The sequence below is a fragment of the Leuresthes tenuis genome, unplaced genomic scaffold, assembly GCF_036924035.1.
Source record: "Leuresthes tenuis unplaced genomic scaffold, fLeuTen1.0.hap1 SCAF_4, whole genome shotgun sequence".
Classification (NCBI taxonomy): domain Eukaryota; kingdom Metazoa; phylum Chordata; class Actinopteri; order Atheriniformes; family Atherinopsidae; genus Leuresthes; species Leuresthes tenuis.
In genome coordinates this window covers 1,407,004-1,420,977 of record NW_027325358.1, presented here as the reverse complement: position 1 = coordinate 1,420,977, position 13,974 = coordinate 1,407,004, and the positions used below count along the sequence as shown (strand labels likewise).

The 13,974-nt window shown below is 48.8% G+C and overlaps 1 protein-coding gene across 1 annotated transcript in view; it reads left to right on the top strand.

Annotated features, from left to right (window-relative positions):
- The first annotated feature begins 354 nt into the window (after positions 1–354).
- Positions 355–13,974, top strand: part of mtmr7b (myotubularin related protein 7b) — a 25,944-nt gene continuing 12,324 nt past the window's right edge. The window contains exons 1-11 of the mRNA XM_072384053.1: positions 355–665; positions 1,176–1,301; positions 3,940–4,102; positions 7,876–8,033; positions 8,743–8,871; positions 8,939–9,073; positions 9,148–9,280; positions 9,356–9,465; positions 11,767–11,892; positions 11,966–12,015; positions 12,499–12,699. Coding sequence (XP_072240154.1) covers positions 642–665; positions 1,176–1,301; positions 3,940–4,102; positions 7,876–8,033; positions 8,743–8,871; positions 8,939–9,073; positions 9,148–9,280; positions 9,356–9,465; positions 11,767–11,892; positions 11,966–12,015; positions 12,499–12,699 — 1,355 coding nt within the window. The 5' untranslated portion in view covers positions 355–641. The remainder of the gene's footprint in view (positions 666–1,175; positions 1,302–3,939; positions 4,103–7,875; positions 8,034–8,742; positions 8,872–8,938; positions 9,074–9,147; positions 9,281–9,355; positions 9,466–11,766; positions 11,893–11,965; positions 12,016–12,498; positions 12,700–13,974) is intronic.

The following is a 13,974-nucleotide window of genomic DNA, read 5'->3' as shown; positions in this document are numbered from 1 at the left end:
GTTATTAGGCTTCCACAGGGAAAAAAGCTTTAAAAAGTGTTTATATTTCCATTAAATTGACTCAAAAACACCTGATTTATTTTGTCATTATGCATGAGCGCAGGTTAGGATGGATTACGCGCACGCGCAGTTGCGGTTTGTCCCTGGCGCACGCGATCACGCATTTGGCAAAAATCTGTAAACGAGTATAAAGGTTGCCTAAATAAAGGGAAGTTGAAGCGAGGATTGTCAAAATAAAGCACAACGTGTGTAAAACAACAGCCAGGATCCGCGTTTTTGTTTCCACGCTGAGCTTTATTCTGAAAGTACAAAGCGGATGTGACGCAACGCGACCGTTGGACTGACGGCAGCTCAGCGGGCAGCTGGTATCAGCGTCGCTATCTCTCGGAGGCAGGGACGTCGGAGGACTGGGTACCGCTGACGACCAGCAGCTGCTTCACGGGATTCCTTTTCGGCCAGTTTAAGCGAACAAAGGCGGGTCCGGAGGCGCGGGAACCATGGACAGTCCTCCAGGGCAGCGCTGGAGCAGCAGCCGCGGACAACTCAGCTCATTTGACGGTTCGAATCCGGGAATTTAACCGTTGCCAAAGAAAACACGTCGGGCTACTCGTTCTCCATCTCCTCCATTTTGGTTGTCAGTGATGGAGCACATCCGGACGCCCAAGGTAAAAACAGTCGGAATATCGGCCCCGGTGACTTTGCTCTTTTTCCGCTTCGTCTCTGTTTCACTTCCATGTTCTGTTCCTCTTCTCATCTCTTCCTCCGGTGACCGCAGAGCTTTGTTTATGAATGCGTGAAGCGGGACGTCATGCTAAGCGCACGCGGGGCCACGGAGACGCAGTTTAGCAGCAGTTAGAGCATGAAGGTGTCCGATAATGGACATCCCTCCGAATCCCTCCGCTGTGACCGTAAACAGACCTGCCTCTGGCTCTAATGTGTCCGCCACGGACACAGCACTGAGCTGGTTACCTCCATTTTCCTCCCCAAAGACCCCATTAAAGACCCCATTCTCCCCCAAAGCACATAACCACGAGCTCCCTTTGTTTATAAAGCCAGTTGGTGAATTAAAGGTCCAGGAGAGTCTTCTACAGGCCACTGCTCTTTGGAGCCACTTTAACTTGGTGTGTGACCTTTAACCTGCTCTGGACCTTCTCCTCCCTTCTCTCCTCCGGCAGGTGGAGAAAGTGCGCCTCCTGGACCGGTCGACCGGTCAGAGAAAAGTCAGCATCGGGACTCTGTATCTTTCTGCCACGCACACCATCTTCGTGGAGAACAACCCTGAGACACGAAGGGAGACCTGGGTAAGCTGCATGGAGAGCTGTGTTTTTACAGTTCTTCTTCTTTCATGGTGGCATTTCAGAGTGTTTGAGCACAGCAGGTACAGTCAGAGTCACAGCAACAACACCTCCTGATTATCCAACTAAAGGCTCACGGTTTGTTTCTTTCCCACAAACAGCTGGAAGCTGGAACTTGTCTCTCACATATTCTATAAAAACGGTTATTCTGTGGATGGACACATCGCCCGAGGCTAAAGGAGCCTTTCAGTCCATCCACCGGCTGAAACAGCCCCCAGGAGGGTAAAAATAAGTCTGGTGGAGCTGTTTCTGTCACTGTTTATCTGTGATATATATCACATGTTACAGATATATAACAGATATATAACAGATATTTAACAGATATTTAACAGATAAGAGGGAGGGGCTATAAGGAGGCAGATGCACCTGAAGGGGGAGGAGCTATAAGGTGAGCAGATGGACCTAAAGGGGGAGGAGCTATAAGGAGGCAGATGCACCTGAAGGGGGAGGAGCTATAAGGAGGCAGCAGATGCACCTGAAGGGGGAGGAGCTATAAGGAGGCAGCAGGTGGACCTGAAGGGGGAGGAGCTATAAGGAGGCAGATGCACCTGAAGGGGGAGGAGCTATAAGGAGGCAGCAGATGGATCTGAAGGGGGAGGAGCTATAAGGAGACAGATGGACCTGAAGGGGGAGGAGCTATAAGGTGAGCTGATGGACCTGAAGGGGGAGGAGCTATAAGGTGAGCTGATGGACCTGAAGGGGGAGGAGCTATAAGGTGAGCAGATGGACCTCAAGGGGGAGGAGCTATAAGGTGAGCTGATGGACCTCAAGGGGGAGGAGCTATAAGGTGAGCTGATGGACCTGAAGGTGGAGGAGCTATAAGGAGGCAGGTGCACCTGAAGGGGGAGGAGCTATAAGGTGAGCAGATGGACCTAAAGGGGGAGGAGCTATAAGGAGGCAGCAGGTGGACCTGAAGGGGGAGGAGCTATAAGGAGGCAGCAGGTGGACCTGAAGGGGGAGGAGCTATAAGGAGGCAGATGGACCTGAAGGGGGAGGAGCTATAAGGAGGCAGCAGATGGACCTGAAGGGGGAGGAGCTATAAGGTGAGCTGATGGACCTGAAGGGGGAGGAGCTATAAGGAGGCAGCAGGTGGACCTGAAGGGGGAGTAGCTATAAGGTGAGCAGATGGACCTGAAGGGGGAGGAGCTATAAGGTGAGCAGATGGACCTAAAGGGGGAGGAGCTATAAGGAGGCAGCAGGTGGACATGAAGGGGGAGGAGCTATAAGGAGGCAGCAGGTGGACCTGAAGGGGGAGGAGCTATAAGGAGGCAGCAGGTGGACCTGAAGGGGGAGGAGCTATAAGGAGGCAGATGCACCTGAAGGGGGAGGAGCTATAAGGAGGCAGCAGATGGATCTGAAGGGGGAGGAGCTATAAGGTGAGCTGATGGACCTGAAGGGGGAGGAGCTATAAGGTGAGCTGATGGACCTGAAGGGGGAGGAGCTATAAGGAGGCAGCAGGTGGACCTGAAGGGGGAGGAGCTATAAGGAGGCAGCAGGTGGACCTGAAGGGGGAGGAGCTATAAGGAGGCAGCAGATGCACCTGAAGGGGGAGGAGCTATAAGGTGAGCAGATGGACCTAAAGGGGGAGGAGCTATAAGGAGGCAGATGGACCTGAAGGGGGAGGAGCTATAAGGTGAGCAGATGGACCTGAAGGGGGAGGAGCTATAAGGAGGCAGATGCACCTGAAGGGGGAGGAGCTATAAGGTGAGCAGCAGGTGGACCTGAAGGGGGAGGAGCTATAAGGAGGCAGCAGGTGCACCTGAAGGGGGAGGAGCTATAAGGTGAGCAGATGCACCTGAAGGGGGAGGAGCTATAAGGAGGCAGCAGGTGGACCTGAAGGGGGAGGAGCTATAAGGAGGCAGCAGATGCACCTGAAGGGGGAGGAGCTATAAGGTGAGCAGATGGACCTAAAGGGGGAGGAGCTATAAGGAGGCAGATGGACCTGAAGGGGGAGGAGCTATAAGGTGAGCAGATGGACCTGAAGGGGGAGGAGCTATAAGGAGGCAGATGCACCTGAAGGGGGAGGAGCTATAAGGTGAGCAGCAGGTGGACCTGAAGGGGGAGGAGCTATAAGGAGGCAGCAGGTGCACCTGAAGGGGGAGGAGCTATAAGGTGAGCAGATGCACCTGAAGGGGGAGGAGCTATAAGGAGGCAGATGGACCTGAAGGGGGAGGAGCTATAAGGTGAGCAGATGGACCTGAAGGGGGAGGAGCTATAAGGTGAGCAGATGGACCTGAAGGGGGAGGAGCTATAAGGAGGCAGCAGGTGGACCTGAAGGGGGAGGAGCTATAAGGAGGCAGCAGGTGCACCTGAAGGGGGAGGAGCTATAAGGAGGCAGATGCACCTGAAGGGGGAGGAGCTATAAGGATGGGTTTGCAGTACAGATAATGTTGTAATATTTCTCTGATTCTGCCTTTAAAATGATGCTCTGACACCACATAGTGCCTTTGTTACATGTCTGTTATCTCCTCTTTCCTTTTTCCCACTTCGCTGACTCAGGAGGTGAAACTCTGCTTCCTGAATCTTGGGATCACACCCTGTCCCTGCTGGAGGAGCATGTGACTGACATACCTGTGTGTTACAGGTGTTGCACAGCATGGTGAGCAGCGTGGAGAGGCCGCCCTCCACGCCCGCTGGAAGTCAGCTGATCCTGCGCTGTAAGGACTTCCGGGTCTTCCAGATCCTCATCCCACAGGAAAGAGACTGCGTGGACGTCCACGCCTCATTGGGCCGCCTGTCACGGCCAGGTGTGTGTCTCACCTCTTTCTGTCTCACCTCTTTCTGTCTCACCTCTTTCTGTCTCATCTCTTTCTGTCTCACCTCTTTCTGTCTCATCTCTTTCTGTCCCATCTCACCTCTTTCTGTCTCACCTCTTTCTGTCTCACCTCTTTCTGTCTCACCTCTTTCTGTCTCACCTCTTTCTGTTTCACCTCTTTCTGTCTCACCTCTTTCTGTCTCACCTCTTTCTGTCTCACCTCTTTCTGTCTCACCTCTTTCTGTCTCATCTCTTTCTGTCTCACCTCTTTCTGTCTCACCTCTTTCTGTCTCACCTCTTTCTGTCTCACCTCTTTCTGTCTCATCTCTTTCTGTCTCACCTCTTTCTGTCTCACCTCTTTCTGTCTCACCTCTTTCTGTCTCATCTCTTTCTGTCCCATCTCACCTCTTTCTGTCTCACCTCTTTCTGTCTCATCTCTTTCTGTCTCACCTCTTTCTGTCTCACCTCTTTCTGTCTCACCTCATCTCTTTCTGTCTCACCTCTTTGTGTCTCACCTCTTTGTGTCTCACCTCTTTCTGTCTCACCTCTTTCTGTCTCACCTCATCTCTTTCTGTCTCACCTCTTTCTGTCTCACCTCATCTCTTTCTGTCTCACCTCTTTGTGTCTCACCTCTTTGTGTCTCACCTCTTTCTGTCTCACCTCTTTCTGTCTCACCTCATCTCTTTCTGTCTCACCTCTTTCTGTCTCACCTCTTTGTGTCTCACCTCTTTCTGTCTCACCTCATCTCTTTCTGTCTCACCTCTTTCTGTCTCACCTCTTTCTGTCTCACCTCTTTGTGTCTCACCTCTTTCTGTCTCACCTCTTTCTGTCTCACCTCTTTCTGTCTCACCTCTTTCTGTCTCACCTCATCTCTTTCTGTCTCACCTCTTTGTGTCTCACCTCTTTCTGTCTCACCTCTTTCTGTCTCACCTCTTTCTGTCTCACCTCATCTCTTTCTGTCTCACCTCTTTCTGTCTCACCTCTTTGTGTCTCATCTCTTTCTGTCTCACCTCATCTCTTTCTGTCTCACCTCTTTCTGTCTCACCTCTTTCTGTCTCACCTCTTTCTGTCTCACCTCTTTGTGTCTCACCTCTTTCTGTCTCACCTCTTTCTGTCTCACCTCATCTCTTTCTGTCTCACCTCTTTCTGTCTCACCTCTTTGTGTCTCACCTCTTTCTGTCTCACCTCTTTGTGTCTCACCTCTTTCTGTCTCACCTCTTTCTGTCTCATCTCTTTCTGTCTCACCTCATCTCTTTCTGTCTCACCTCTTTCTGTCTCACCTCTTTGTGTCTCACCTCTTTCTGTCTCACCTCTTTCTGTCTCACCTCTTTCTGTCCCATCTCATCTCTTTCTGTCTCACCTCTTTCTGTCTCACCTCTTTCTGTCTCACCTCTTTCTGTCCCATCTCATCTCTTTCTGTCTCACCTCTTTCTGTCTCATCTCACCTCTTTCTGTCTCACCTCTTTCTGTCTCACCTCTTTCTGTCTCACCTCTTTCTGTCTCACCTCTTTCTGTCTCACCTCTTTCTGTCCCATCTCATCTCTTTCTGTCTCACCTCTTTCTGTCTCATCTCACCTCTTTCTGTCTCACCTCTTTCTGTCTCACCTCTTTCTGTCTCATCTCTTTCTGTCTCACCTCTTTGTGTCTCACCTCTTTCTGTCTCACCTCTTTCTTTCCCATCTCACCTCTTTCTGTCTCACCTCTTTCTGTCTCACCTCTTTCTGTCTCACCTCTTTGTGTCTCACCTCTTTGTGTCTCACCTCTTTCTGTCTCATCTCTTTCTGTCTCATCTCACCTCTTTCTGTCTCACCTCTTTCTGTCTCACCTCTTTGTGTCTCACCTCTTTGTGTCTCACCTCTTTGTGTCTCACCTCTTTCTGTCTCATCTCTTTCTGTCTCATCTCACCTCTTTCTGTCTCACCTCTTTCTGTCTCATCTCACCTCTTTCTGTCTCACCTCTTTCTGTCTCACCTCTTTCTGTCTCACCTCTTTCTGTCTCATCTCATCTCTTTCTGTCTCACCTCTTTCTGTCTCACCTCTTTCTGTCTCACCTCTTTCTGTCCCATCTCACCTCTTTCTGTCTCACCTCTTTCTGTCTCACCTCTTTCTGTCCCACCTCTTTCTGTCTCACCTCTTTCTGTCTCACCTCTTTCTGTCTCATCTCACCTCTTTCTGTCTCACCTCTTTCTGTCTCACCTCTTTCTATCTCACCTCTTTCTGTCTCACCTCTTTCTGTCTCACCTCTTTCTGTCTCACCTCTTTCTGTCTCACCTCTTTCTGCCTCACCTCTTTCTGTCTCACCTCTTTCTGTCTCACCTCTTTCTGCCTCACCTCTTTCTGTCTCACCTCTTTCTGTCCCACCTCTTTCTGTCTCACCTCTTTCTATCTCACCTCTTTCTGTCTCACCTCTTTGTGTCTCACCTCTTTCTGCCTCACCTCTTTCTGTCTCACCTCTTTCTGTCTCACCTCTTTCTGTCTCACCTCTTTCTGTCTCACCTCTTTCTGTCTCACCTCTTTCTGTCCCATCTCATCTCTTTCTGTCTCATCTCTTTCTGTCTCACCTCTTTCTGTCTCACCTTTCTGTCTCACCTCTTTCTATCTCATCTCACCTCTTTCTGTCTCACCTCTTTCTGTCTCACCTCTTTCTATCTCATCTCACCTCTTTCTGTCTCACCTCTTTCTGTCTCACCTCACCTCTTTCTGTCTCACCTCTTTCTGTCCCATCTCATCTCTTTCTGTCTCACCTCTTTCTGTCTCATCTCTTTCTGTCTCACCTCTTTCTGTCTCATCTCACCTCTTTCTGTCTCACCTCTTTCTGTCTCACCTCTTTCTGTCTCACCTCTTTCTGTCTCATCTCACCTCTTTCTGTCCCACCTCTTTCTGTCTCACCTCTTTCTATCTCACCTCTTTCTGTCTCATCTCACCTCTTTCTGTCCCACCTCTTTCTGTCTCACCTCTTTCTGTCTCACCTCTTTCTGTCTCACCTCTTTCTGTCTCATCTCACCTCTTTCTGTCTCACCTCTTTCTGTCTCACCTCTTTCTGCCTCACCTCTTTCTGTCTCACCTCTTTCTGTCCCACCTCTTTCTGTCTCACCTCTTTCTATCTCACCTCTTTCTGTCTCATCTCACCTCTTTCTGTCTCACCTCTTTGTGTCTCACCTCTTTCTGCCTCACCTCTTTCTGTCTCACCTCTTTCTGCCTCACCTCTTTCTGTCTCATCTCTTTCTGTCTCACCTCTTTCTGTCTCACCTCTTTCTGCCTCACCTCTTTCTGTCTCACCTCTTTCTGTCTCACCTCTTTCTGCCTCACCTCTTTCTGTCTCACCTCTTTCTGTCTCACCTCTTTCTGCCTCACCTCTTTCTGTCTCACCTCTTTCTGTCCCACCTCTTTCTGTCTCACCTCTTTCTATCTCACCTCTTTCTGTCTCATCTCACCTCTTTCTGCCTCACCTCTTTCTGTCTCACCTCTTTCTGTCTCACCTCTTTCTGTCCCATCTCATCTCTTTCTGTCTCACCTCTTTCTGTCTCACCTCTTTCTGTCTCATCTCTTTCTGTCTCACCTTTTTCTGTCTCACCTCTTTCTGTCTCATCTCTTTCTGTCTCACCTCTTTCTGTCTCATCTCTTTCTGTCTCATCTCTTTCTGTCTCACCTCATTCTGTCTCACCTCTTTCTGTCTCATCTCTTTCTGTCTCACCTCTTTCTGCCTCACCTCTTTCTGTCTCACCTCTTTCTCCTCATCCTCACGTCTTCTCCTCCCTTCTCCCAGAGAAATACAGCGAGCTGTACTGCCTCTCCTTCAACCCCAACGCCAACAAAGAGGAACGGCAGGAGTCGTGGAGCTTCATCGACCTCATGGCCGACTATAAGAGGATGGGGGTTCCCAATAACCTGTGGGTGTCCACAGCGGCCAACAGTGAATACAGGGTCAGTCTGAGAGGAAGAGTCCGTTTCTGTGGTGATAAATGTTACTAAAGTCAAATAAAAAATCTAATTAATGCTAAAATAATTAGAAAGAACAGGAAACAAGCTAATTGTTCTGCTTTAACTTTATTTAAGATTATTTTAATGTTTTATATCTTATTTGGAACAATTTGTTGCTCCTGTTTTTATTTCTTTTACTCCATCCAAATCATATATTTCTGTCCTTCAGTTTGATATCAACATACTTTTATTAATTAGATGTATTTATTTCCATGTTTTTACATTCCTGTGTTTATTTCTGCCTTATTATGCAAATGAGGTCTTAAATCATTTGGAGGGAATAAGAAATAATAGAGAAATAAATACAGTTTAGAATTAGAAATTAAATATATTCCAGTTAGAATAACAAATAAAACTGTAAAACTGAGTAAATTAATTAATTTTAAATGTTTAAATGAAATTTGAAATTAAAGCAGAAAATTTCATTTAAATTCTGTAGAATCATTTTTACATAAATTAATTTTTTATTACATTTTATCAGCATTTATCATAATCTAAATAGATTTATTTAACCATTTATCTGTTATTGAGCTCATTTTGGATGATGGCAGATTATATTTGAGCGTTCCTCCCTCAGTGGCGTCTGTAAGGCACCTTTATCGTCCCAAAGCCTTCACTGACAGCCTGATAAAGAGAACTCTGTGTCCCGCAGGTGTGCGACACCTACCCCTCCGAGCTGTTTGTTCCCAGGTCGGCGACGCCCGCCACCATCGTGGGCAGCTCCAGGTTCAGGAGTCGGGGGCGGTTTCCTGCTCTGTCCTACTTCCACCAGGACACGCTGGTCAGTATCACACACGCAGCTGCACACAAAGCAAAGCACGCGGGATGATGACGTGTTCGCTCTGCAGGCCGCCGTGTGCCGCTGCAGTCAGCCGCTGTCGGGCTTCAGCGGCCGCTGCCAGGAGGATGAGGTGATGCTGCAGGCTGTGATGAAGTCCAACCCGGGCAGCGACTTCATCTACGTGGTGGACACCAGGCCCAAGGTAACACATCGGCACACTCAGACACGGTGCGGGACGCCTCAGGGAGTGATGCAGATACACGTGTGTGGTTGCAGCTGAACGCCATGGCGAACAGAGCGGCGGGGAAAGGCTACGAGAACGAGGACCACTACACCAACATCAAGCTGCAGTTCATCGGCATCGAGAACATTCACGTGATGAGGAGCAGCCAGCAGAAGATCATAGATGGTTGGTGGAACTGTGTGTGTGTGTGAGCGCGCACGTGAGCGTGCACGTGTGACCCTCCTCTTGTTCTCCATGCAGTGGGTGAGATGCGTTCTCCATCCATGACGGACTTCCTGTGGGGGCTGGAGAACTCCGGCTGGCTCAAACACATTAAAGCCATCCTGGACGCCGGAGTCTTCATCACCAGGGTGTGTTCACATGCACACGCACATGCACACGCACACGCATGGCCTCTACGAACACGTGAAGCTCATCCACCCAGACACATCTGCTTCATGTGAGGATGACGATTAGAGAATGAATCGCACAGAACTTCAGAGAGGGTGTCTGCTTCCTGAAGCCAAACTGGCAGCTGGTTCCACAGAGAGGGGCCTGATAACTGAAGGCTCTGCCTCCCATTCTGCTTTTAGGGGCCTGATAACTGAAGGCTCTGCCTCCCATTCTGCTTTTAGGGGCCTGATAACCGAAGGCTCTGCCTCCCATTCTGCTTTTAGGGGCCTGATAACTGAAGGCTCTGCCTCCCATTCTGCTTTTAGGGGCCTGATAACTGAAGGCTCTGCCTCCCATTCTGCTTTTAGGGGCCTGATAACTGAAGGCTCTGCCTCCCGTTCTGCTTTTAGGGGCCTGATAACTGAAGGCTCTGCCTCCCATTCTGCTTTTAGGGGCCTGATAACTGAAGGCTCTGCCTCCCATTCTGCTTTTAGGGGCCTGATAACTGAAGGCTCTGCCTCCCGTTCTGCTTTTAGGGGCCTGATAACTGAAGGCTCTGCCTCCCATTCTGCTTTTAGGGGCCTGATAACTGAAGGCTCTGCCTCCCATTCTGCTTTTAGGGGCCTGATAACTGAAGGCTCTGCCTCCCATTCTGCTTTTAGAAACTCTGGGAACCACAAGGAAACCTGCAGCCTGAGAGCAAAGTGCTCTGTTGGGGAAATATCCAACTGTGAGATCTTTAAGATGTGATGGAGCTCGGTCATTAAGAGCTTTATATGTGAGGAGAAGAACCTTAGATTCTATTCTGAATCTAACAGGGAGCCAATGAAGAGAAGCTAAAACTGGAGAAACATGATCTCTGCTGTTAGATCTCAGCAGAACTCTGGCTGCAGGGTTTTGGATCAGCTGGAGGCTTTTCAGAGAATCTGTGGGACAGAACAATAATAAAGAATTACAGTAGTTCAGTCCTGAAGGAACAGATGCATGGAGCAGTTTCTCTGCTCTGAGACAGGATGGTCCTGATTTATTACGAAGGTGAAAGAAGGCAGAAACCTGTTTTATATGAGAGTCAGAGGACAGAACCTGGTCAGAAATAACTCTGATCTTAAAGGTAGAGAGGGAGGAGAGGTGCATCATGGGAGCTCCCCCAGCAGGCTGGGCCTATAGCAGCAGAACTATGGGATGTTTCAGGCTCCCCTGAGCCATCCCTAACTATAAGCTTTATCAGAAAGGAAAGTTTCAGCCTGATCTTAAAGGTAGAGAGGGTGTCTGCTTCCTGAAGCCAAACTGGCAGCTGGTTCCACAGAGAGGGGCCTGATAACTGAAGGCTCTGCCTCCCATTCTGCTTTTAGGGGCCTGATAACTAAAGGCTCTGCCTCCCATTCTGCTTTTAGGGGCCTGATAACTGAAGGCTCTGCCTCCCATTCTGCTTTTAGGGGCCTGATAACTGAAGGCTCTGCCTCCCATTCTGCTTTTAGGGGCCTGATAACTGAAGGCTCTGCCTCCCATTCTGCTTTTAGGGGCCTGATAACTAAAGGCTCTGCCTCCCATTCTGCTTTTAGGGGCCTGATAACTGAAGGCTCTGCCTCCCATTCTGCTTTTCGGGGCCTGATAACTGAAGGCTCTGCCTCCCATTCTGCTTTTCGGGGCCTGATAACTGAAGGCTCTGCCTCCCATTCTGCTTTTAGGGGCCTGATAACTGAAGGCTCTGCCTCCCATTCTGCTTTTAGGGGCCTGATAACTGAAGGCTCTGCCTCCCATTCTGCTTTTAGGGGCCTGATAACTGAAGGCTCTGCCTCCCATTCTGCTTTTAGGGGCCTGATAACTGAAGGCTCTGCCTCCCAGTCTGCTTTTAGGGGCCTGATAACTGAAGGCTCTGCCTCCCATTCTGCTTTTAGGGGCCTGATAACTGAAGGCTCTGCCTCCCATTCTGCTTTTAGGGGCCTGATAACTGAAGGCTCTGCCTCCCATTCTGCTTTTAGGGGCCTGATAACTGAAGGCTCTGCCTCCCATTCTGCTTTTAGGGGCCTGATAACTGAAGGCTCTGCCTCCCATTCTGCTTTTAGGGGCCTGATAACTGAAGGCTCTGCCTCCCATTCTGCTTTTAGGGGCCTGATAACTGAAGGCTCTGCCTCCCATTCTGCTTTTAGAAACTCTGGGAACCACAAGGAAACCTGCAGCCTGAGAGCAAAGAGCTCCAACTGTGATATCTGCTGTGGCCGTGTTCTTTAACACAGACTGTTTGGGTTCTGACGCCGCTGTCGTCTCTCTTTGTCCAGGCGGTGGCCGATGAGGGCGTCAGTGTTCTGGTCCACTGCTCGGATGGCTGGGACCGGACAGCCCAGGCCTGCTCTGTGGCCAGTATTTTGCTGGACCCGTTCTACCGGACCTTCAAAGGATTCATGGTAACACACGCACAGATTGTGCTGATTATTTCTTCTTCTACAAAACCCCTCACCTCCTCTTCCTCTCTTCCAGGCACTGATAGAGCGTGACTGGGTTTCGTTTGGACACAAGTTCTCCCACAGGTCAGACAAAGGAAGGACGTCTCCTGCCTTATTAGTGTCCAACAAACCGTTCCCACAGACCCATTAAATGAGCTTATAGGCACTGAACGTTTTATTTCAGTAGAAGAAGAACAGAATGCAGTAGAAGAAGAATCTTACACGCAGACATGTTTGAAAGACACACCTTCAGTTTTATCTTATCTTATCTAAAGACCTGAACCAGCAACAAACATCACAAGCTGTCTTCTTCTGTGGGACACCTTGATTGTATCATTGGTTGTAAATGCACTTTCAAAAATCTAATTTACATCATTTAAACATCATACAGTTTCACCTGTAAAACAAAGAGGGAAGTAAAACTGGATGGAAACTGATTCTAGATCATTATTGGTTTACAGCGTGGGGCTGAAGGCACATATCACACGTGAAAGAGGCTGGGAGATTATTACCCTGAAGGTCTATAAGAGGCTGTTTTAGGCTGTGAACTGAGCTCTGCCTCCGCAGGTACGCTCACCTGGACGGAGATCCCAAAGAGGTGTCTCCAGTCATCGACCAGCTCCTGGAGTGTGTTTGGCAGCTGTCGGAGCAGTTCCCATGTGCCTTCGAGTTCAACGAGCGCTTCCTCATCGCCATACACACCCACGTCTACTCCTGTCAGTACGGGACCTTCCTGGGCAACTGCCAGAAGGAGCGCCGGGACATGAGGTACACCTGAACGCCACCTGAACGCCACCTGAACACGGGACCATGCAGCCTTATGGGCCGCGGGGTTTGAGCCGATGTAAATGTAATTTATTTCTACGGCCTTTTACAACAATCCATTTCGGTTTACAGCAGATAATAAAGAAAGAAAAGAATAAGTACAAAGCAATAAAATAACAGGAAACACAACAAAATACAGCAAAATTGAATAAGATAAAATAAAAGAGTCTCCATTCTACTGGGTATTAAAGGCCAGCTGAAATAAATATGTTTTTAGCCCTGATTTAAAGAGGCCCAGGTCAGAAATAAGATGCATCTGGGGGGGGGGGGCTTATTCCAGAGCCTGGGGGCAGCAGAAAAGGCTCGGTCACCCCAGGGCTTTTATTTTGACCTGAACACTTCCAACAAAAGTTGTTTCACTGCTTCAAAACACCTGAATCAGATCAATGCATCATTACCAGGCTGCTGCAGAACTTAACAATCTTTCATAGAGATCCATTTAATCTGAACCAGGTGTGTGGAAGCAGGGAAACATCTAAAACCTGCAGAGAAACGTCTAAAACCTGCAGGGAAACGTCTAAAACCTGCAGGGAAACGTCTAAAACCTGCAGGAAACGTCTAAAACCTGCAGAGAAACGTCTAAAACCTGCAGGGAAACGTCTAAAACCTGCAGGGAAACGTCTAAAACCTGCAGGGAAACGTCTAAAACCTGCAGGGAAACATCTAAAACCTGCAGGGAAACGTCTAAAACCTGCAGGGAAACATCTAAAACCTGCAGGGAAACGTCTAAAACCTGCAGGAAACATCTAAAACCTGCAGGGAAACATCTAAAACCTGTAGGGAAACATCTAAAACCTGCAGGGAAACGTCTAAAACCTGCAGGGAAACGTCTAAAACCTGCAGGGAAACGTCTAAAACCTGCAGGGAAACATCTAAAACCTGCAGGGAAACATCTAAAACCTGCAGGGAAACGTCTAAAACCTGCAGGGAAACGTCTAAAACCTGCAGGTAAACATCTAAAACCTGCAGGAAACATCTAAAACCTGCAGGAAACATCTAAAACCTGCAGGTAAACATCTAAAACCTGCAGGAAACATCTAAAACCTGCAGGAAACATCTAAAACCTGTAGGGAAACGTCTAAAACCTGCAGGGAAACGTCTAAAACCTGCAGGAAACATCTAAAACCTGCAGGGAAACATCTAAAACCTGCAGAGAAACGTCTAAAACCTGCAGGGAAACGTCTAAAACCTGCAGGGAAACATCTAAAACCTGCAGAG